The sequence below is a fragment of the Ipomoea nil genome, unplaced genomic scaffold, assembly GCF_001879475.1.
Source record: "Ipomoea nil cultivar Tokyo-kokei standard unplaced genomic scaffold, Asagao_1.1 scaffold0317, whole genome shotgun sequence".
Classification (NCBI taxonomy): domain Eukaryota; kingdom Viridiplantae; phylum Streptophyta; class Magnoliopsida; order Solanales; family Convolvulaceae; genus Ipomoea; species Ipomoea nil.
Window position 1 is genome coordinate 4021311 of NW_017616745.1, and position 25172 is coordinate 4046482.

The following is a 25172-nucleotide window of genomic DNA, read 5'->3' on the forward strand; positions in this document are numbered from 1 at the left end:
AAGGGTATTTTTGGTATTTGTGATATAAAAGTTATTCCCAAGGGCATGGGAATAGCTAATACCAAGGCCCCCCCATAGGAATGGCTATTCCCCTTGCGAAGGTAATAGCTCATTCCTAGGCATGCTATTCCCATGACAAAATGATCCAACCAAACGATGGAATAGGTCTATTCCAAGGAATGTTATTCCATTCCTGACCTATTCCATGAACCAAACGTGCCATTAGAGAAAATGAACCAAACATAGGAATGTAAGGTCGGGAATGTCACATTCCCTTGGTTATATAATATAACCTGAACCAAACGCCCCCTAAAAGGAAAACACTTTCCTTATTTGGACAACGAATGAATGATCTGAAAACTTAGAAGAAAGAGAATTTTGCAATTTGTGGAATTAAACTGAGCTGCACAGACTGTACATGGTTCAGCTGAAGTTTAGCTTGAAGATTGTTAGGGCATGCACGGTTCAGTCCTGAATAGGTGTTATGAAGAGTTGTAGTTAGCGGTAAAGGCTGAGAGCCATTTGTACTTACCCCTTGTAATACTCCTTGGTGAACATCTATAGTGGATTGGGCAGACGTAGGTTGCCCCACAGACGTAGGAGAAGCGCTGCGAACTGTGTAACAATTCTCTTGCGTTCTTATTTTATTTTATGTTTTTAATTTCAGTTATTTACATTTGATTAAACAATCTAATTAATGAACGGGATTGTCACATAACATAAAATCAAGTAGATTTCTAAGGTTCATCTTGTATTTAAGATTCACAGAGCAATTTCAATATATATAATTAAGCACTAGAAATCTTAGGGTAATACCAATTAAAGTAATTCAAAAGATTTCAAGTTTGGACTATTTGTCTATCTTTCATAATTCTTAATTAGTCTCCTCAAATTTCTTAAACAATGAAATTAAGACTTTGAAAATAAGCCTAAAAAAATTATATGCAGCGAATCAGCACTTAATCTTCTGTCTCTTTTGTCAGCAATTCTGCATATTTAAACTTCATTCTTGAACTCCATGGTCGTCTCCCTTATCTCGGACAGAGTTCAGAAATTGACACTTCATTTACCGTCATAGGTTGTTCCAACTCTGGTTCTCTTGGTATCCCCTCCCTTCCACCATGGTAAAATGCAGGTTCACGAGGTGGTGGCCAGCTATTAGAAGAATAACTGCTAAGCATCAACATTACTTCTGCCATTGTAGGTCTTTCAACTGCAACATCTTGAACGCATAATAAACCAATATGAATACATTGGATGACTTCGTTCACCTTGTAGGACTTGGCGAGGACCGGATCAAGTATTTCCAATGGTGTGCCATCCCTCCACTGTTCCCAAGCCTACAACATTACAACTTTGATGTTCATAATAAGTGTTGGTTGCAATATACTATGAAGGATTTTGAAACAAAATATAATGCTTGTACAGTTTAACAAACTTATCATATACAAAATATATGTATTTAATATGGAAGCTAAGTAATTTTTACTCACATAGCCGAGAAGGTTCACTGTTCTATTTGATTGGTCGATGATGCGATTTTTGTTTCCAGTAATAATCTCTAAAAGTATAACGCCTAAACTGAAAATGTCGGACTTCACAGAAAACTCTCCGTGCATTGCATATTCAGGAGGCATGTAGCCACTACAAAACAATATTATATACATCAATGCAACACCTTAATATCTGGTGTTTCAAATTTTAGTATTAATTACATTTTCTGCAATGATAATTGGGCACATCCTAATGTAAATATATGCTATTGTCATCAACGAATGCATATAACTTAATGTGATTAAGAAGCATAACTTACTATGTTCCTACGATTCTGTTTGTACTTTCTTCAGTTTGATCAATTTCAAAAATTCTTGCCAGGCCAAAATCAGCTATTTTGGAATTCATATTTGCATCTAATAATATATTGCTTGCTTTGAGATCACGGTGTATGATTTTAAGACGAGAATCTTCGTGAAGGTAAAGTAATCCCCGTGATATTCCTTTTATAATCTTGTAACGTCTTGACCAATCCAATAAATATTGTTTGTCAACATCTGAATATTTCAAAAAAAAAAAATCCAAATTACTTTGGTGGGGAATGACTATTCATGATGATTATGAAGGAAGACTAAAAAAAGTTTTGATCTGTGAAACTAACCAAATAAAAAGTAGTCAAGGCTTCCGTTAGGCACAAATTCATATATGAGTATCTTTTCTTCTCTTTCGGAGCAATATCCCAATAGCTTAACTAAATTTCTGTGTTGAAGCTTGGCAACTACTTCAACTTCATTCTTGAACTCTTTTGCTCCTTGTCCTGAGCTTCTCGAAAGCCTTTTTATAGCTACTTCTTGTCTACTAGGAAGCATTCCCTGATGATTATTATTTAGTTAACAAGAAACAATTAGCTAGCTAGGATGGACTAAAATGAGAATAATATATAGATGTTGTAGACATAGGAGAGCCAATCATCAAGGATTTTACCTTGTATACATAACCATATCCACCTTTACCAATCTTACTCTGAGGGGAAAAATTATTTGTAATTGCTTGAATAATAGAAAAGTCATATTGCAAGGACTGATCCTCAGTTGAAATCCCAGTCACATCTAGAGGAAAGATGGAGATTATTACAAAATTATTCATAAATATTATTGTATTGTAAAAACACATGCAGAAGATGGATGGAATACAGAAACTTAGATGGATCCGAATTGAATCAATTAATCTGGTTCGATCTTTACCTTTTGTCTGTATTTTCTTAGAATTTCTAATAATTCTCAGAAAATAATAAAGGAGTGCAATGAAGAGTAAAATCCCAATGACTGGAACTACAATGGCAACAATAATCACGTTTGCAGGAGAATTGGAACTTCCATGGTTTCCTGCATCTATCACAGAATCAGGTTAATGAATATATATAATGATGAAATTAAGATGCACGCAATATAATGCATGGTAACTAAACTTTCGATCGAAAACCACTGTACTCAAACACTGAATCTGCAATCTTGAACGAGAAAATTAAAACACCCTCTATCAGCTCAGATAGGTTTACATTTTACCATCAAATCAAACCTCCATCTATATATGTCTACTATTATCTCACCCAATTCACCTAGGACCACTCATTTAGAATGGATACTATCACACTACATGTAATTGCCATCATAATATATATATATATATATATATATATATATATATATATATATATATATGGTCGCGTTCTGGTGCGAACGACCGCCCATGAGCAAATTGCGAACCAATCAGTGCGCGCCACCTGTCCTTCGATACATGTAAATGTGTTATATGTACAAGTAGTTGGTGCACCTATGCAAGTAAAAACTGCGGGATAAAATCACTTACAAGTGCACTTTCCCCTACAAGTAATTTTGCTCGGGTGCACTAACTTTCACCTACAAGTGCATGTAGTTTGTGCACTTATGCAAGTAAAAGTGCTGGATAAAATCACTTACAAGTGCACCTATTTTCACCTACAAATGCATGTAATTTTGCCTTGTTAACATCCTAGATCTAAATACGTGGCGCGCGCTAGTTCGTTTCGTTCGCACAGCTAGCTAGGCTAAAGTTTTACGTACCTGGGGAGGGACTGGGATCAATAGTAGGGACAGGTGGTTTAGTAGGAGGAGGAGGACGAAGAGGAGAAGGAGAAGGAGAAGGAGAAGGAGGAGGAGGAGGAAGAGGAGAAGGAGAAGGAGGAGGAGAATGAGGAGAAGGTGAAGGAGGAGGAGGAGAAGGAGGAGAAGGAGCAGATTGAGGAACAAAAATAATATGGACCTCTTGAGGAGGAGGAGGAGGAGAAGGAGAAGGAGAAGGAGGAGCAATAATAGTAGCCATTGCCTGCCGGCCTGCTGGCCGGAGAGATTGCTAGCTGAGCTGATCGAAAGGGAAGAACCAACAGGTAGCTATTTCAATAGTAATGGAGATATGGATTATTGATAGATTGATGTTGGGAGCTAGCTAGTTATTAGCTAGGCTGGATGACTTCAAAGTCTGTCATGAGCCAACAAACGTTATCTAGTTTTCTTCTTCTTCTATCACACGGTTCTCACTTCTCTGAGCATACACATCAATTTGATTTTTGTAGATTTTTTTAGAAGCGAAACAGGAGAGATAAAGAAAGAAAGAGAAAATGGAAGAAAATGAAAAATAAAAAAAGGAAAAAACATTGTCAGGCAAAAAAAAAGAAAATTGAAAAAAGATATTTACTACGCACACCCTTTGGGCGCCTAGCTAGTGTGCGTTCAACGGATTGTTATACCCTGCACCACGGCGCGCATAGCACTGTGCGTTCCGCGCCTTCCAAAATGATATCGTTTTGTAAGTTATGTAAGGAGTTGACGTGATTTATGTGTATTTGTTTATATAATTATGTACATTTTTTATACAATTATGTACATCTTTTTTATACAATTATGTACATTCGAAACAGAAAATTTATGTCTATTATGTTAAGAGTTGATGTTTATTATTTAAAAGTTTATGTATATTATGTATTATGTTAGATTATATGTATTATCTTTTTAAAAAAAGTATGTGTATTTTGTTATACAATTATGTACATTTATGTATACAATTATGTGTATTCTAGTATAAAATTATGTACATTTTTGAACATGAAATTCTTTTTAAAAGAAAATTAACCGTCAACACAGGGTAGCGAAATTTCAAAAAAATAAGGCATAAGTGTCAAATAGACCCATCTACTACTGTGAAGTGCTCAATTTTCACCACGAACTAAATTAAGTGTCAAATAGGTCCATCTACGAGTAAAATTTGTTCAATTGACTTTTTTTACAGATTAATAACAGGTTACCTATTTAATTATTCAAATTAAATAAAATAAAATAAAACAGCCACCGGCTGTCTCGCCGGACAGCCGGTGGCTGCCACTTCAAAGACAGCTGTGGCTGTCCAGCGAGGACAACCGAACAGCCACGACTGTCTTTGAAATGGCAGCCACCAGCTGTCCGGCGAGGACAGCCGGTGGCTGTATTCTTTTTTTTTTTTTAATAATTTTTAAATTATTTTTTTAATAATTGAATTGGTAACCTGCAAAAAAAAAGTCAATTACCTGCAAAAAAAAAGCTAATTGAACAAATTTAGTAGGTAAGTGTGGTTAATTAGCCTTTAATTTAGTTCATGGTTGGAATTGAGCACTTGACAATAGTACATGGGCCTATTTGACACTTCTCCCAAAAAATAAAATAAAAAATTTGAATCGACGTCGTTTTGCATCAAGGCGCACAATGCAATGCTATCGCCGCGTTCAACACCCAGGGCTGCAATGCTTAGGGAATCCTCAATAGTTTGGGTTTTTTTTCAATTTTTTTGTGGGCTCCAACATCCATCACATCATCCAGTATCTCACTCAATCACAAAAACTCTTCTTCCCATTAATTTTAAGTTTTTTCACAACTTGTTGTAGACTCACCATTTATCTCCATATTTTAATTATTTCTTTATTTATTTCATTTATAAATTTATAATTTTTAAATAAGGATAAATGAATGAACATACGTAAATAATGCTATGAGGTAGTGCTTTTATTGCCAAACTTAATTAAAATAAACATAGTACGCCTAGTTAATTAATAAGATAGTTAATTGAAGTAGGAAACTACCATGCAATGTCCTTGTTTGACAATCTGCAGTTAGCGGTTAGCGTTAGCAGATTTGACCATTGAATTATATCAACGATTGGTAAAAAGATATTTGAAAAAATTAACTGTTTAGATTAACATGTTAAATAACCTAATAATGATAATAATAATAACAATAATAATAATAATAATAATAATAATAGTTTTAAAATAATAATTATACCTGGGATATTAACGCCATCCAAACGTTACTGCCGGCAGATATCGTCGACGCCATCCGAGCAGTCCCGCCCAGCTACGCCGCAACGCAGGACGATGCCATAACTTGGCCTCACTCAGGTACGGGTTCCTTTACTGTTAATTCGGCTCATGCTTTGATTGCAGGTTACCATGACGAACCCACCAACCTTGGGTGGATGTGGGCTCTAAAATGTAAGGAGAAGATCAAGATGTTCCTGTGGAAAATGATGAACAATGGGCTCCTGATCAACGAGGAAAGACAGAGACGCGGGCTGGCAATAGATGGCAATTGTCCGAGGTGCGTTGATGTCAGCGAATCCTTGGACCACGTCTTCCGTCGCTGTGACAAAGCGGTGGACTGCTGGAGCATTGCTGGAGCACCAGCCTCCTTCGATCCCTCTGCCATCACTCCTCTGAAGACTTGGGTGCGGCTTAACTGTGTTGGGCAAGAGAGAAACGTGTTGGGCATACCATGGAACAACCTCTTCCCGCACGTCCTCTGGAACCTTTGGATTGCCAGAAATGATTTTATCTTCAACACCAAGGATGTCGGGGCAACAGACATTATCAGACAGGCTAAAGCTGAAGCAGAGGAAGCCAGGAGATACCTTTTTAGGCTTGCGAATATGCGAGGGGGCACGCAGAAATGGATCCACTGGACACCTCCTTCGCAAGACTGGCTCAAAATTAACACGGATGGAGCCAGGAAATCTGCCACAGGGTTAGCTAGCGCTGGTGGGCTCATCCGAGATTGGCATGGTGGATGGATCACCGGGTTCTCTACTAAAATAGGCCCGACCAGCAGCTTTATTGCCGAACTCTGGGCTATGCGCGAGGGGTTACGCCTTGCGAAAAGTAGAGGTTTCAATAAGATCGTGGCGGAATCTGATTCGGAAGCACTAGTGCAAGCCATCCTTAACTGCTCGAGGTCTAGTCCGGAAGCTGATACCTTAATTCTTGACTGTAAGAACTTGATGACAAGCTTCCAAGCTTGCCGGCTCATCCATGTCCTACGAGAAGGAAATCAATGTGCAGATTTTTTAGCCAACTTGGGCCAGATCACTACTTGGGGGACTACGGTTTGGCCGCAACCACCAGAGGGATTAAACAATCTCCTTGCTCGTGACAGCCATTCTGTGGCTACTAGAAGGATCTCTTAACTTTCTGGAGCGTTTAGCTCCTCCTTACTCACCAAAAAAAAATAATAATAATAAAAAAAATAATAAAAAAAAAATAATAATAATAATAATAATAATAATCAGCTCCCCTTAGTTTTGTCACTTTTTTCACATCAGTGGGAAAAGTGGCATGGGAACCTTGAAGCTCCTGTAATTGTATAAAAGGAGCCTTAAGCTCCAATTTAAAAATTAAGCTTGCTCATCCGTTGATGGACATGCAGTGAGCCAACGAAACTGGCTCTTGTTATTCAAGGAGTCGAAATGGCTCTACAATAAACTTATTTTTATTTTTTAAATATAGAGATGTTTTGGAGAAATCATTCTCAAAAACGTTAAGTGAAAATATTGTAAATTGCAATGTTTGTATTTTTAGTGGTTTGAAACAAATTTTTGATTCAATCGTTCAATATCTTTGGGTTGCAATGTTTGTAAACGCTTGGTAAATTGCAATGTTTGTAAACGCTAACCAAACAGTACACTTTCTTTAACATTTTGATCTTTAGATTACATCATATTTGTGAGTAATATTATATTTCTGTACATAATATTATATGTGGATAGTGTTTAGTTTGACTTAGCTATCCTAGACTGTAGGAGTATATTACGTTAGCTCTATCTCCTTAGCTTGTATTATTGGTTCCTCTCTGTTCAGTTAATTCAATTACGATTATTCTCTCACCCATCTGGTATCAGTAGCGTTAGGATTCCTGTTTTTTCTCCCCCTATCGCAAGAATGTCGACCAACTCATCTGAGCGCACGGTGACCACCACCACCGCTGCATCTCCGATCACCACCAACCCTCTCTCCTCAGCCCACCATTTCGTGTCGATCAAGCTGACGGCACGGAATTTTCTCTTTTGGTGGACACAACTTGTGCCATTCCTCCGTGGCCAGGGTCTATTGGGCTATGTCGACGGCGAACACCCGTACCCACCGGCGGTCATCCCCGCAGCTCCGTCCGATGCGTCGACCTCCACCGGCGTCACTCCGTCCGTCGCGCCGAATCCGGCTCATGGTGCCTGGATATAACAAGATCAATCGATCTTGTCGCTCCTTATTTCCAGCTTGTCCGACGAGGTAATGTACCTCGCTGTTGGCCGCGCGACATCCCGGGAGGTGTGGCTGTCCATCACAGCGGCGTTGGGGTCCTCCACGCGTGCTCGTTGCCTCAACCTCCAAGCCCAGTTTCAATCCCTCCGACAAGGGGATAGTTCGCCGGCGGAGTACCTCGGCAGGGCGCAACTTATTGTCGAGGATCTCTCATTGGTTGGCCGGCCAATCTCTCTGGACGAACAGAACCTCTACGTGTTTAGGGGGTTACGTCCAGAATACCGTGCGATGGCAGCGTCGCTTGCAGTTTCCGGCGAACCCGTGACAATTCCGCAGCTAGCTGATTTTCTGCAGGCACAACAATTCATCTTTGCAGATGATTTCACGGCAGGTGGCGCGGCCTTCCCTGGAGATGCCCCGACTGCCATGGTCGCTGGGCGTGGGCGCAGAAATGCTGGAGACTGCAGCAATGGTTGTGGCCGTGGTGGTTCCGGGCGCGGCAACAACCGTGGAAGAGGTGGCAATAACTGAGGCAGAGGCGGTTCTCCCCGATGCCAAATCTGTAGATCGCACGGGCACACCGCGATCTACTGTTTCTGGAGGTACACTGGCCAACCGGCCGCGAATGTGGCAGTGGTCGGAGATGGCGTTGCGGCTCCAGAAGCTGAGGCGTGGTATCCCGACACCGGCGCGACGTCACATGCGACACCCGATTCCACCGTGTTGACTCATTCCGAGGACTATACGGGTGGTGAGGTGCTCAGAGTGGGAAATGGTACAGGTTTGGTTATTTCCAGTGTTGGTCATGCCTCTATTCCCACTCCGTCAAAGTCATTAAATTTATCAAATGTGTTACACGTTCCCGACTTGTCAGTTTCATTATTATCAGTCCAACAATTTACTGCTGAAAACAATGTGTATTTTGAATTTCACCCAACTTATTTTATTGTGAAGGACTCCATCACACAGGCAGTAATCCTTAAAGGACCGAGTTCGGGTGGTCTATACAAGCTTACGGTTCCCCGGTCACATCTAGCTTTTTTGAGTGCTCGGGCGTCATCCACTATTTGGCATAAGCGGCTAGGCCACCCTCACGATCAAGTGTTGCGGCGTGTGCTTCCGGATTGCCCCGTTGAGTCAAATAAATTCAGTTCGTCAAACACTTGTTCCGCATGTCACATGGGAAAGTCGTGTCATTTTCCGCTTGATAGATTAGATCGTGCTAGCAATAATGTATTAGATCTAGTTTATACGGACATTTGGGGGCCTTCCCCCGTTATTTCTGATTCTGGGTTTAGATACTTTGTTTTGTTTGTGGACGATTGTTCACGGTTTACTTGGTTTTATCCGCTACGCGTAAAGTCCGATATATATAAAGTGTTTGATTCTTTTCGGGTGATAGTTGAACGCTTGTTTTCGCGTTCTATAAAATCCATCCAATCTGATCTAGGGGGTGAATACCGCCGTCTACACACAGTTTTTGAGTCACTCGGTATAGTGCATAGGCAATCTTGTGCCTACACGCACGAACAGAATGGTAAAGTGGAGCGCCGGAATCGACACATCGTTGAAACTGGTCTGACTCTACTAGCGGCTGGCTCTGTCCCGTTGAAATATTGGGACTTTGCTTTTGAAACCGCTACCTATCTTATAAACCGACTTCCTTCCTCTGTGTTACAGTTTCAGAGTCCACACTACAAACTGTTTAACACTCCACCGTCATACACGTTTCTAAGGGTTTTTGGTTGTCGCTGCTACCCTTATCTCCGTCCCTATAACCGTCGCAAAATTGAGTTCCGCTCAGCGCCTTGTGTTTTCCTAGGTTACCCCGCCTCTTTTAGATGGTATAGGTGCATGAACCTCACTACTGGAAAGACCTTTATCTGTCGCCATGTGCGCTTTGACGAGAGTTGTTTTCCCTTTGCTACAAGTGCTTCTACACAAGTACCCCGTTGTGACACGGGGACCACACCATGGGCCTCCGGGCCGGTTGTACCGTATGGTGGACCACCACCCACATCACAGGCCGCACCCGTGCCACTCATCGGGCCTGAATCACCTCTAAATGAGGCTCCTTTGGCTCGGATCGATGCGCCCCCGGTGGCTCGAGGACGACCACGTGGTCGTGGTACACGGGCACGGGCCCCGCGTGTTCGTGTCATCCAGTCCCGTGACCACGTCATGAGACTTCGACACATGACACGTGACACCGGAGAAGAGTTGCAAGCTCTCACCGCAGTTGCTGATCCAACGTGTTACTCTCAAGCCGTAGATCACCCACAATGGCGTGACGCTATGGATCAAGAGTTCAACGCCCTATTACACAATAACACGTGTCAGCTTGTACCCGCTAAACCCGGCATGAACATCATTGGATGCAAGTGGGTCTACCGGACTAAGCGGAAGGCAGATGGCTCGATTGAGCGTTATAAAGCACGCCTGGTGGCCAAAGGGTTCAATCAGGTAGCTGGAGAAGACTTCTTTGACACCTTTAGTCCTGTAGTCAAACCGACTACAGTACGCATGCTCTTTTCCTTTGCTGTTTCCCGTAATTGGACTCTACGCCAGCTTGACGTTCACAATGCTTTTCTGAACGGACACCTGGCTGAAACCGTGTACATGCGGCAGCCTCCGGGATATGAGGATACAACTAATCCTGATCATGTCTGTCATCTTCAGAGATCTCTATATGGTTTAAAACAAGCCCCTCGGGCATGGTTTAAACGTCTGCATGATTTCTTATTGTCTACAGGGTTTTGTGCTTCCAAAACAGACGTCTCTCTATTCCACTACACTAGTGGTGAGTCACGTGTGTTTTTACTCGTCTATGTCGACGATATCATTATGATGGGCAACAATGCTTCTTTAGTTGACACCATCCTGCAGCGATTGTCTACAACTTTCAAAATCAGGGACTTGGGTACACCTAGTTTTTTCCTCGGGATTGAAACTATCAAGGCGGGCGATTCCCTAGTGCTGTCTTAGCGGCGGTATATGGGTGATCTCTTGAAACGTGCAGGTATGACAGAGTGTAAGCCACTGGCCACTCCAGCTGCTGTCACCCAACCTGTCTCTCCACCGACTCAACCCTTTGAGAACCCTACACAGTACCGGCGTCTCGTTGGTGCCTTACAGTATTTAACCATCACACGTCCGGATTTGTCATACTCTGTGAATCGGCTTTGTCAGTTTATGCATGCACCAACTGATGAGCACTGGGGTCTTCTGAAGCGGGTCCTTCGGTATGTCAAGGGATCTCAGGACCATGGCCTCCGCTTATCGTGCTCCGAGTCCACCGACATACATGCCTTCTCCGACTCAGACTGGGCTGGCTGTCCGATCGATAGGAAGTCAACCAGTGGTTACGCTGTATTCATCGGGACTAACCTTGTGTCCTGGGTCTCCCGCAAGCAACGGACAGTGGCCCGATCATCGACCGAGGCTGAGTACAAGGGTCTGGCGGACGTTTCAGCCGAAGTTACTTGGATAGTTTCCCTACTTCGTGAGCTTGGTCTTCACTCCGGCAAGCCGGCTACTCTATGGTGTGACAATCTCGGTGCTACGTATCTCTGTGCCAATCCGGTGTTCCACGCTAGGACCAAACACGTCGAGATTGACTACCACTTCGTACGGGACAAGGTGGCATCGGGTGATTTCCTGGTCAATTTTGTCTCAACCAAGGACCAGCTGACCGATATCTTCACTAAACCTTTACCCGCTGCTTGCTTTGGATCGTTACGTGACAAGCTCAATGTTGTCGCCCTCCAACCTTGTGCTTGAGGGGGTGTGTGAGTAATATTATATTTCTGTACATAATATTATATGTGGATAGTGTTTAGTTTGACTTAGCTATCCTAGACTATAGGAGTAGATTACGTTAGCTCTATCTCCTTAGGTTGTATTATTGGTTCCTCTCTGTTCAGTTAATTCAATTACGATTATTCTCTCACCCATCATATTTACCAATCGTCCAATATCTTTGGGTTACATTATAATTAAAAAAAATTAAATTTTTACTACATCTAAATTACTTAAATTATGAATTTGTTTATCCATAATAATTTATTCAACAATAATGGTTGAACTAAATGAGAGCAAAACACCTAAAGGACTGGTACCGTTGATTCATTCATTGATCTTGTATATATCTGCATTCATTAAATATATTAGAACACTTTGCAACAAAAATACTTTGTTACTATATTTAAAAAAAATTTAGTAACAATTATAATGAATCTCTTATATTACATTGTATTCATATACTATGAGTTACATATTTAAATAAAGGGATAAGGTACAAACAAGCCATCCAACTATTTGGGAAATGACAATTAAGCCATCGAATTGAAAAAAGCTCCAAAAACACCCCTGAACCTGTAAAAATGAAGCAATTAGCATTTTTTGTAGGAAAACTCCCAATTTTTCTTGCATAAATTGCCAAGTGTATATTTTTTTCAGATGTGAATTTTTTTTTTTTTAATTATAATCCAACATGGATTAATTGTGTAGCCAAGGTGGACTGTGAGAGAAACCTTCTGTTTATTATAATCCATCATATCTTTAAGATCCAGTCATCCAATACATCCTGCAAGCCGGCATCCAGATTCATTGTTTACACGAGTGCGGTGGACGCGGTGGCTATGTAGAGGGCATAGAATATCGAAAATGGTTGGGCGCGGCAAGGTGTCGTTCATCATGGGAGGGATAGACCAAGAGCCACTGTGGCCTTTATAATCCAACGTGGAAAATAAAATTACACTTGGCAATCTGGTCAAAGAAAACTTAGAGTTTACTTGTAAAAAAATGTTAATTGCTTCTTTTTTTCAAGTTCAGTGGTGTTTTTGGAGCTTTTTCTAAGTTGATGGTTTAATTGTCATTTCTCAAATAGTTCGGTGGCTTATTTGTACATTTTCTCTTAAATAAACAAATTCGACATTAAATTATTTATATGTATGAACTTCTCATATATAATATTGCATTGATATACTTTTAAATATTTATTTAATTATAAACATTGGCCATTATGACCCAGTCCTGATGGATTAGCATTTCTTGTAATTTTGGTCGAATAATTTCACACCAACATAGCTAAGCTGTAAGATGTTATGACAAAACTTGTAATTCATAATCAATCCATTTTCGTGACAGTACAGCAGTTAATTAGTTTCGCCACCACCATCGCGTGTTCGAATGTATATAATTGTATAAAAAATGTACGCAATTATATAAAATAATGTCCATAATTATATACCAAAATGTACGTAATTGTATAACATTCGGTCAAACCTAAGTTCACCGACAATCGAGTCAAGCCATCTGAATGGTGAGCTTACCATTCGGATAAAATTATACGAAAATTTGGCATAAACTTAGCTTGCAAGGCCAACCAAGTGCAACAAGAAAGAGCCTCTATACTATACAATTCAATATGTTTTAAAAAGGCTCTTGTATATATAGCGGTGCAAACCCACTTCCCAAATCAATATGGGGCAAAGCTTCTTTAAAACATTTCCACCTTCATTTTCCAACACAAATGGGTATACTTTGAGAATCAATTTCTCATTCACTCATTACTCGTTTTGAGCGTACAATATATCAATATCTTCGTCTCACTACGAAGAACATAACTCTACTTTGACCCAGGGACGGAGCCAGAAATTCGGTTGAGGGGGGGGGGGGCGAAGAAGTAGGGACGGATTCATAAATCTTTTTCAGTAAAGACGAAACACTGTTGAAGCCAACTATAAAAACTATAATTAATGCCAAAATTTGAACCCCTATCATTTATCATAACCCAGCATGTGCTTAACCAACTCATCTAAATAAACTCTTGTTAACATTTAATAGTTTTATTTTACTAATACTAACACATATAATATATATACATATATAGATACAAAAATTATATATGGAGTGGGGGTGGGGGTGGAGTGAGGGGGGGGCAGCGGCCCTCCTGCCCCCCTTTGACTCCGTCCCTGCTTTGATCCGACCCAAATCGAAAGTGGACCTCACTAATATTTGTACCACAAAATAGCCACTTTCCATGTTATTTTCTTGTTATTTTTCCAACAAAATTTACGGAGGAAGAATAGAAACTTATACATGTATTCAATTAAATTAGGAGAATAGATAAGAATGATGGAAATATGGAAATATGAATTGAAGATTGATGTTGGGAGGCTGGAAGAAGTCAACGATAGTTTTTTCCATACAATTGCGAAATTGGTGTGTTTGGTTCACATAGGAATCGGAATCGGTATCAAATACTTGGTAATGGTAATGGGTTTTGGTGAAAGTATTTAACATGTTTGGTAGTAGGGTGGAATGGGAATGATTACTAACAGTAGTGCTTAAGAATGAATAAGGGAGTGAAACCCTTATTTTATTTGGGTATGAATTTTTCAATTGATGGGGATATTCGAAACCTATAGTACAGTAGTATTCTAAAAACCTATCAACCAAACAACAACAAATTGAAAATGACACGACTGAAATATTCGCAGAAGAAAATTCCAACTGTTTTACTCCTCTCTAATAAATGATACCCCCTATATGTTGAAGAAACCAATTCAATTCGAACACGCTTTCTAAGACTTGCACAATTACAGTCTATTTCATTCGCTGAAAAAAATTGATGAAATTTTGGATTTAAGTTTTAATTAAAAAAAAAAAAAAAAAAAAGTTACTTACAATATTGTGTATTGTGTTGGGTGAAGGTTTGGAGAGTTTAGTTCATCATCTTGTACTTGAAACCTGGTACCTACGTAAATATAAGAAAATAAACTTGTTCATTCGACACTAGTTATAACTTGACATAGCGATAAGCGTGATCCTGCCAATTGGTATCAAAACAGATCACGACAATTGGTATCAAAACAGATCAAGTGTGACCTGACTATTACATAAGTATAAAAGAATAAAGTTATGCCTTGACTACTTACAATAGTTGTTAACGTAGTAGTAGGCGCTTGATCTTAAAATATTAGTTTCATGTCCCTACCTAATAAAGATAAGTGACGGTAATACTAAAAAGAGTTAATTTTACTTTTGGTTCTATAACTGTTGGGGTGTTGTCAATTTGAATCCGCAACTTTTAAAACTAACAATTTAATACCCTAACTATTCAATTTTTATCAATTTTAGTCGATCTGGTGAAATTGTCAGTCAATTGTCGCCAGAATCTTTTAATTTAGTGTTAAAATTGAAGCTAATATGTGAATCATTGTTTGAATTAATAAAGAGGCAAGTGGGATGTAGATAAAAATTGGTGACAATTGGTCAAAAATTGGCCGGTAATTTGACCGTAATAACTAAAATTGATAAAATTTAAATAGTTAGGATACTAAATTGTTAGTATTAAAAGTGGTGGACTCAAATTGATATACCCCTATAATTATAAAACAAAAAATGAAATTAACTCTACTAAAAATCATGATTTTTTTCCCAAATGTGTGAAAAATAAAATAATTGAGGAGCCAAGAAATTTACTTTTTTCAAATTTGAAAAATTCATTTTCCATAAAATATGTTTTTCCTCGAATCTGAGTATTAGGACTCTATGTATATGAGTCTGTTTGGAACTTCTTATCCTTGTCACACTGTGACTCTCTACTTCTTATCATTGTCACACTGTGACTCTCTATTCTATATATTCACATCATCTAATCTCATTGTAATCAAGTTCAGAAAATATAATACAACCAGTTCTCATCTGGTATCAGTTAGCTAGGGTTTTGTGATTCATAAAATCAAGAAGATGCAGCGCTGCGATGGCAACCTTAATTACCGTGGAGGTCAGCAACGTGGCTTCGATGATCCGTGTCAAATCTGTAAAGGTTTCGGCCACACAGGAGTCAATTGTTTTTGACGCTATGATGATCCGTGTCAAATTTGTAAATGTTTTGGTCACACGGGAGCCAATTGTTTTTGGCGCTATGATGATCCGTGTCAAATTTGTAAACGTTTTGGTCACACGGGAGCCAATTGTTTTTGGCGCTATAATGATCCGTGTCAAATTTGCAAAAGTTTCGGTCACACGGGAGTCAACTGTTTTCGGCGATATTCAGGGGCTCCGGGTTCTCAGGCTAATTTGGTGTTTCAGAATGGTTTAGTTGCTAAAACCTCATCAAATTCTCATACTTGGGTTCCGGACACTGGAGCCACAAATCATGCAACTCCGAACATCGCTGGCCCTTTCTACATCGGAGAAGTACACTGGTAATGACACTTTACGTGTCGGTGACGGTATGGGTTTATCTATTAGTCATGTTGGTCATGCCTCTTTTAATATCCCTTCTAGATCATTTACATTGTCTGATATACTTCACGTTCCGCGTTTGTCTAATTCTTTATTATCTGTTCAGAAGTTTGCATCCGATAATAAAGTCTTTTTTGAGTTTCACCCCTCCTTTTTTGTTGTGAAAGATATCAATACCAAGGAAATACTTCTTCGGGGCAATAGTTCGGGGGGACTATACACACTTTCATTACCTAGTTTGTCTCTGTCAGCATTTATTTTCGCTCGTGCCTCGGCTTCCACTTGGCACAATCGTCTGGGTCATCCTCATGACCGTGTTCTTAGCCATATACTTCGTTCTTGTTTGGTTAGTGGGTCTCGTGATAATATTCGTTGTCATAATTCTTTATACAATACGTGTCAATTAGGCAAATCTACCCGTTTTTCCCTCCCCCGTGTTGCTTCCTCTAGTTCTCAAGTGCTAGATCTTATTTACACAGACATTTGGGGTCCTGCGCCCACTTTATCTACTTCTGGCTTCCGTTATTTTGTGATCTTTGTGGATGACTATTCCCGTTATACATGGTTCTTCCCTATGAAATTAAAGTCTGATCTTTATGTCATCTTTGATAAATTTCGTACTCTTGTTGAACAGTCCTTTAATTGCAAAATAAAGGCCATTCAGTCTGATTTAGGTGCTGAGTACAAAAAGTTGCATTCTTTGTTTGTTCAATTAGGAATTCAACATAGACAATCATGTGCCTATACACATGAACAGAATGGTCGTGTTGAACGAAAACATCGTCACATTGTTGAAACTGGTCTGGCTCTTCTAGCTCATGCCTCTGTTCCTTTGAAATTTTGGGATTTTGCCTTTGAGACTGCTGTCTATTTAATTAACAGAATGCCATCTTCTGTACTAAATAACTCCAGTCCTCATCTCCTGTTACATAAATCCCCTCCTTCCTATCTTTTTCTTCATGTCTTTGGGTGTTTATGCTACCCTCATCTTCGACCATATAATGGTCATAAGATGTCATACAGGTCTTCTCCATGTGTCTTCCTAGGTTATCCTGAGTCCTTTAGGGGGTACAGATGCATGGACTTACATACTAATAAGATTTACACATGCAGGCATGTCAGATTTGATGAAGAAGTTTTCCCCTTTGCTACTAAAACTTCTTTGCAGGATCTATTTACTCCGTTTTCTGGACCTTGGGCAGAATCTGTTCTCAGTCACAGCACACCTATTCCTGCCGTGTCCAATGATGAGCTGCCAGAACCGCCGCTACCTGCTTCATTCGAACCAGCCGTGGATCCCGGACAGGCTGCCTCGTCGGGTGATCCTGTGGAGCCTGTTGCTCAGGCGAGGCCGTCCCCGTGGGTGGTCCATCATGCCCAATATCCGTACTCACTCTATGGCCACGCGCAGCAACGCAGATGCTCCTCTTTTTTCTCTAGCAGCTCAGGTGCATCCCACGGAACCCACATGTCACTCTTAAGCTGTCAAATATCCTGAGTGGCGTGAAGCCATGGACCAAGAATTCAATGCTCTCCTGCATAACCACACATGGTCTCTAGTTCCACCCACTGCAGGTATGAATATTATTGGCTGTAAATGGGTGTTTCGTACGAAGAGAAAGGCTGATGGTGCTATTGAAAGGCATAAAGCCAGGCTGGTTGCGAAAGGTTTTAATCAGGTTCCAGGTCAGGACTTCTTCGACACTTTTAGTCCAGTGGTAAAGCCTACGACTGTAAGACTCCTTCTATCTCTAGCTTTATCATCTGGGTGGTCTATCAAACAGCTAAATGTTCATAATGCTTTTCTGAATGGTAATATGGCTGAAACAGTTTATATGAAGCAACCTCCTAGTTATATTGATGCTAACTTCCCGAATCATGTTTGTTTGTTAAAAAAATCTCTGTATGGGTTAAAACAAGCTCTCAGAGCTTGGTTTAATCGACTACATACGTTCTTACTATCGGTTGGCTTTCAAGCATCCAAGACAGATGTCTCTCTGTTCTATTACTCTAAAGACTCTGCTTTGGTTTATCTATTGGTGTACGTGGATGACATTCTTGTAATGGGAAGTGATCAAGGTATTATGTCTCAGCTCTTGTCCAAACTGTCTGCTACATTCAAAATCAGAGATCTTGGTGAACCAAATTTTTTTCTGGGTATTGAAACAATTAAGAGTGACAATGGGATTATTTTATCTCAACAACGGTATATGAATGATATTTTAAAACGGGCTGGAATGTCTGAATGCAAAACCCTTTCTACACCTATCTCTGTCTCGAAAACTGTCCCCTTCAATTCAGATCTATATGATGATCCCACACAGTACAGGAGTCTAGCTGGAGCACTGCAATATCTCACTGTCACACGACCTGACCTATCCTTTGCAGTTAATCAGTTATGCCAGCATATGCATGCCCCCACCATATCACACTGGGAGCAGCTCAAACGGGTACTCAGGTATGTTAAGGGAACAGTTGATCATGGTTTACGCATACGACGGTGCTCATCTAGAGACATTCATGCTTTCTCTGATTCTGATTGGGCTGGTTGTCCTGACGATCGAAAATCCACGAGTGGTTTTGCTGTTTTCTTGGGGAGTAATCTTATATCATGGGTTTGCAAGAAACAAAGAACTGTTGCCAGGTCATCCACTGAGGCTGAATACAAAGCTCTTGCAGATGTTTGTGCTGAGGTTCTATGGATTATGTCATTATTGCGTGAGATACAGATTCCGGGTATTTCCATTCCAAAATTATGGTGTGATAATCTAGGAGCTACATATATGAGTGTCAATCCAATCTTTCATGCGCGCACCAAGCATGTGGAGATTGATTATCATTTTGTTTGTGATCGAGTAGCTTCGGGCGATATCCAAGTCAACTTCATCTCCACAAAGGATCAACTTGCTGATATCTTCACCAAAGCTCTGCCTGGACCTAGATTTTCTTCCTTAAGGGACAAGCTACAAAGGGACAAGCTACAGGTTACTAGTATACATTGTGCTTGGGGGGGAGTATTAGGACTCTATGTATATGAGTCTGTTTAGAACTTCTTATCCTTGTCACACTGTGACTCTCTACTTCTTATCATTGTCACACTGTGACTCTCTATTCTATATATTCACATCATCTGATCTCATTGTAATCAAGTTCAGAAAATATAATACAATCAGTTCTCATCCTGAGGAATAAATTCTTTCAAAAATTTATTTTCTTGCCAACTAAAAGGGTTTCTTAAGCTACAAAGCCTACAATTAAATTAAGAGTTAATTCCAGCAATGGTCCTCCGACTATTGTGATTTTTCAAAATTGGTCCTTGTCTTTTAATTTGGACAGAATAGACCCTTGACTATCAGATCTGTTCCAGCATTAGTTCTTCCGTCAACCTTTAGTTAGTTAGGCGTTAGTTCAAGGGCTAAAATGGTCATTTCATTCGCTTGCTTTCTTCTTCTCTTTTCATTAGCGTCCATTAACGGCGAATATGTAGGAAATTAAAGAAGAAGACTGTGAGTGTCAAAATGGAAAACAAAGCAATGCAATATGGGGACAAAATACTACACTCTTAATTCCACCCTAGTTTAGGCCTCCTCTCTCCGCCTTTCATCCACCAAAGCCCACGGCTGCACCATTTTCACACTCAGCACCTCTGCTCAAATATCTCCTCTCTCGTCGGAAACAATATGGAGACTACTTCACTCTCCAAAACTTGCCAAGAACACCCTGAAATTAGGAATTCCACAGCAAAAAATTTCCAAAAAATAAAAACTGAAAAAGTCCCAAATTGATAATAGAGAATCCCCAAATCTCCAGAAGCAGAGAGCGAGAGTGGGGGGGGGGGGGGGGGGGGGGGGGGAGACAACCTTATCCATGTCGAGAGCCTTCATGAGTGCAAATGGCCTCTTCATATCCGGAAGGCTGATGAACTTCTCCCCATTCTCTCCGCGGATCTAGAAGCATCCCAGCTGGGGCTTTCCGGGTTGACCACCACGTTTATGCCGGCAACGCCTTTCTCCAACCCCTCATTCACCGTCAAAGCCCGAGTCTTGAACGAGTTGCACTGCTTGCAGTGCTCTATCGCGACGGTCTTCCCATCCCCCGACCGGCAATGAACTGAGAACTAGACCGGCGATGGTGGAGGGGAAGATGGCAAGTAATTGCCACGCCTGAGCAGAAACTTCGACAGGTTTCGGGACGACAAATAGAACCAGAAGCTCAACAGAAATAGAAATAATGAAAGGAATAGTCTTTGCGCCTTGCGGCTCCCGCTTCGGCTCAGTGGCGGTGGAGATGTTATCCCCGGAGGATGAGAAACACGTGACAAGTGATAATGGGCCTTTCGAAATTGGCTTGGAAAGGGCGGAAATGAGTGGTTTATGTTTGAGTATAGGAAGTTTTGGCGCGGAAAGAGACGAAATTGGGCGGAGAACGGTAACGGTGGCGGGGAGGTTGGAAGGTAGAGAAATGGAGGGACGTGATCGGAGACAATGGAAGGATATAGGAGAAAATGAAGTGGATGAAGATGGAAAGTGAAATGGCAGTCTCCATATTGTTTCCGGCGAGAGAGAAGATATTTGAGCAGAGGTGATGAATGTGAAACGCAGTGGTGGGCTTTGGTGGATGAAAGGAAGAGAGATGAGGCATAAACCAATCATTTAGAGTACAGTGTAGTATATTGTTGCCATGTTGCATTGTTTTTTTTTTTTTTTTTTTTTTTTTTTTTTTTTCATTTTGACACTCAGAGTGGTTCTTCTTTAATTTTCTGTACATTCACCGGTAGGGGACGTTAAGGAAATGAGGAAGAAGAAAGAAGCTAATGAAATGACCATTTTAGCCATTACACTAACATCAAACTAACGGAAAGTTGACGGAAGGACTAATGCTGGAACAAATTTAATAGTCAAGGGTCTATTCTGTCCAAATTAAAAGACAAGGATCAATTTTGGAAAATCACAATAGTTGGAGGACCATTGCTGGAATTAACTCATTAAATTAATATATGTTTCACACGCTCTCTACGACTAATACATTATATATATACCCAACAATCTTTTCTTAATTTGTGTTTATAGACATAGAATTTCACAACACAAAACACATAAATTCATAACATGATACACATTACTAATTTGTTTCAAGTATAGAATTCATACTCTTACGGTACAAAATTTCATAATATAAAACACAAAAAGTTACAATACAAAACACATACGCATAGACCAAGCTCCACAATGCAGTGTGAACCCTAACCCATGGTATAAGAATTGAACATAGCTAAGCAATAAGATTTTATGACAAAAGTTTTAATTCATAATCAATCCATTTTCGTGACAGTACAGCAGTTAATTAGTTTTGGTTTCAAAGTAATTAAAACCGGCCGATTCATGAGAAACATAAGAAAATCATCTGTTCAAATATTGTGTGTATTATACTGTCCACCTCTTTTCGTTCTCAAATAATATTCCTTGCTACATCATAGAATGCATTAAGTAACCATATTACACATAGTAACTATACCAATCCATATTTCACATGGAAGATTTGAATTAAATGCCAAATTGATGATCAACGAATAGTATCTGCAAATGAGTTCTGTGATCGGCTTCGATTTAATGTGAGAAAATACTCTATCAAAATTTTTCTCATCCTACCAGTGTTAAGTTGTCAGCTATCTTCGGCGTTTTGATTCTTTTCGCATCTCTGCCAGGTAGCTCTCCAGATTGGATTTCTGCCACAGTTGTCTTTGAATAAGGTCTTCTTTTGTCGATTCATCTGAACAATGAAAAGCAAATGAAAACCCCCACATTAGTGGCATACCTATATCATGAACTCGCCAACAAAATAATGCTGGGATAATCACGATCATGACAAATTGACAATGCCATCTGGCCTCAAGAGTGGATTTATATTTCTCCAAACTAAGATATAATGTTTTCATGGAAAATGACTAGGTGCTAATGAACGATAGAAAGTCTTACCAATGTATTCCCATGAATCCAAAGAAATGCCTAGAGAACTTCGTGTCATGTAGGAAGCATCTTCCCAAGAGTATGGAGCTCGTTTGATTTTGTACCTCCAGAACCAACACCCATGCCACAATAGAAGCTGTAAAAGTCATAACTTCTATGGTTAAAGGTTCCAGTGAGAAAGTAACGAGACTTTATATCATTTTTAAAGAGCATTTACTCGCACTGACAACTTAATTTCATTTCATAATACAAGGACATGCACTAACCTTTCCGATAGTGTAAGGAAGAAGCAAGAAGCGAATTCCAAGAAGTCCCCAGACGGACGGTTTTTCAGCACCCTTTATCTGCAGATTAAGTTCCTTGCTGAGATCTTCCTCCACATTCCTGTCACAAGTAAGAAACTCAACTGATCGCCCCACATTAACCGAGAGCCCAATAAATTACAAAACAAGCATCAGCTTTAGACACAAAACTATTGCTTGGCTGAACATGAAGTAACAGTGACAAAACCATTAAAATTTAAAATAAAATCATACTTATCCAACTGTTTGGTACTCTTCTTTTTACTTGTAACACCCCCACTGCGTTCAAGTTCCAAAGCACGTAGCTTATTTTTGTACGCTGGTGTTTTCTTGACCATGTCAATAGCCTGAAACAAGTGCACAACTTGATAGAGTATACTATTGATAGAAATATTGTATTTTAAGAATAATTAACAAAGATCCTTTATATAGGACTGGTATAGCATTGAATAATACTTGTACTCTATTATACTAAACAAGAACTCTAAGAGTTAAAAAGGCATAGTCCTATTCAAATACTCTAAAACAACTCACCTGAGTATGTCATCTAAAAATTAGTTACAAATTAAGTTGCAAATATAATGTGCATAGGAGTTTGTCATCAAAGAGCTAATAGCAAAGAAATAATTTGCAGTCATCATATGTATATCCGTATTGGTATATGTGACCAAAGAATTAATTTGTGGTCATCATGTGTGTAGGTATACACTAAGTGAGGAATTGTTCTAATAGTGTATGCAGAAAAAATGGTTACAAGATGGACATGTGAGGAACATCTGTGTTTAACCCTTAGATAAGAGGCCATTGCATGTGGATGGTGATCCTATTAAGGGCATGCAAACAAAAAAAGTAGTTTAGAATCACCAATTTGTAGGGTATTTCAGTCTAGGAAGAAAAACAAAATCAGAAACCATGACAGTGTATTCTTTATTTTTTCATGCCAACACATCAAGATCTGCTTTCCATTAAAAGTAATGACATAAAAACAGATTGAACCTGAAAGGCATGTGGTTACCTGATTATACCTTGTCCATTGATTGAGATATTGAAATAACGAGAGAATCAAAATAAGACCAATAAGGACAGCACGAGGATCCTAGAAATAAGAAAAATAAAAAATAAAAATTGTTATGCAGGTAACTGAAATACAAATTTGAAAGCTAACAGCCGCAGAGGAGGTCAGGAAGAAGGCACTCACGGTTTTGTGACCATAGTAAGCACGGTAGTATTGTGCTGTATTGTAGAATACCTGACAAAGAGGAAACATCACTTCAGCGTCCCACATCATTATAAGCCAATTTACAAGTTCAAACAAATTTTTGATTTCCCCCTCAATGCAGAAGTCAATATGTCAAAAAGATTGCATGCAGAACTATAGCATCTTTTAGCATGAACAAAGTAACATGCTTATCACTGAATTTCCATATTGCAAAAGGAAATTCACAAGTGATATAAAAGCAGAACACATCATCAGCACTACTTCATACAAAATTATCACAAGGAGTTGCAACCAACCTCCTCTGGGTGGGCAATTGCATAATCATACTGTTCCCTTGTGACTTCATCTTTCAGTATCTGCAAGAAAAGAACCAACCGGTTTAATACCACCCACAAAGGCAAAGTTTCTCACCCCTAACTTACCAGTCAAATATGGTGACACTTTGTTAATAATAAACATTATGATATAACAAAAATACAAGCGAGTTGAGAATAAAGTACTGCTCTATATGCTTAAAAAATGATCTGATTCATTTTCGTCTGAGACAAGATAGTAGAAACTACAGATTTTAACATCCATATAGAGGGAGATCCATCAAGAAACTACTACATTTTGTCCACTAACAATGTATGTTAAGTGGCAAAGATAGCATCTATTACTTACTGGCAAATTAGATACTACATTTACTATTTTATGAAATCTATTATACAAATGCACAACAGTCAAAGAAATTACCAGTGTAAAACTGAAAATAATCCGTCAGAAAAAATTGCAGAGTTAAAAGTAATCACCTCATAGGCATTCGCAATTTTTACAAAGATCTTCCTTGATTCTGGATCAGGATTTTTATCCGGATGACTAAACAAAGAAATTGAAGAAAGAAATCAATAAATTGAAACTATACATACCTAAAAGTCCAAAAGATTACGGAGTAATAGAGAAAGAAGAGCTTACTATTTCAGCGATAGCTTGTAGTAAGCCTTTTTAATTTCAGAGGAATTAGCATTTTGAGAGACTCTGAAAACAACAACAAAACAATTGATAAGTTAATCAAATAAAATCGATTCACTGCAATGCAAAGTAGAGGAAAGGATCGGAATAGAAAATCACCCAAGGACATCGTAACAGTCGTCTTCGTCGCAGTAAATGGAGATCGAAGGTTGGATCAGAAGAGAGAGAACGAGAATGACGGTGAGCGCGGACCAACGGATCGCCGCCGCCGCTGCCCCGTCCGTTCGCGCCATCGTCGTATATCCTTCGTTGCGTCTCGGAGGAAGTGAGATTTTGTTCCAGCCTATCAGGATTCAGGAGGATCGGAGGAGGGAGGCTCCGGTGGCCAA

At 39.6% G+C, this 25172-nt stretch overlaps 4 protein-coding genes across 4 annotated transcripts; 2 read left to right on the forward strand and 2 right to left on the reverse strand.

The window, feature by feature from the left end:
• Window positions 1-804: 804 nt before the first annotated feature.
• On the reverse strand, window positions 805-5897 carry LOC109166097 (putative receptor-like protein kinase At4g00960). The gene is made up of 8 exons (XM_019314989.1): window positions 5844-5897; window positions 3597-3795; window positions 2739-2885; window positions 2479-2603; window positions 2156-2366; window positions 1814-2051; window positions 1494-1644; window positions 805-1340 (listed from the first exon to the last, which is right to left on the reverse strand). The coding sequence occupies exons 1-8, from the start codon at window positions 5895-5897 to the stop codon at window positions 1032-1034; spliced, it is 1434 nt and encodes a 477-aa protein (XP_019170534.1). The 3' UTR covers window positions 805-1031.
• A 1874-nt stretch (window positions 5898-7771) lies between these two features.
• LOC109166114 lies at window positions 7772-8620 on the forward strand. The gene is made up of 2 exons (XM_019315005.1): window positions 7772-7965; window positions 8104-8620. The coding sequence occupies exons 1-2, from the start codon at window positions 7772-7774 to the stop codon at window positions 8618-8620; spliced, it is 711 nt and encodes a 236-aa protein (XP_019170550.1).
• A 2463-nt stretch (window positions 8621-11083) lies between these two features.
• LOC109166124 (uncharacterized mitochondrial protein AtMg00810-like) lies at window positions 11084-20454 on the forward strand. The gene is made up of 2 exons (XM_019315013.1): window positions 11084-11749; window positions 20260-20454. Exons 1-2 carry the CDS (start codon window positions 11084-11086, stop codon window positions 20452-20454), a joined length of 861 nt encoding a protein of 286 aa, XP_019170558.1.
• Window positions 20455-21732: 1278 nt separating this feature from the next.
• On the reverse strand, window positions 21733-25172 carry LOC109170067 (chaperone protein dnaJ 50). Its single transcript, XM_019319016.1, has 10 exons — window positions 24943-25172; window positions 24787-24849; window positions 24624-24690; window positions 24129-24188; window positions 23812-23862; window positions 23629-23709; window positions 22848-22960; window positions 22578-22695; window positions 22321-22447; window positions 21733-22114 (listed from the first exon to the last, which is right to left on the reverse strand). The coding sequence occupies exons 1-10, from the start codon at window positions 25074-25076 to the stop codon at window positions 22011-22013; spliced, it is 918 nt and encodes a 305-aa protein (XP_019174561.1). The 5' UTR covers window positions 25077-25172; the 3' UTR covers window positions 21733-22010.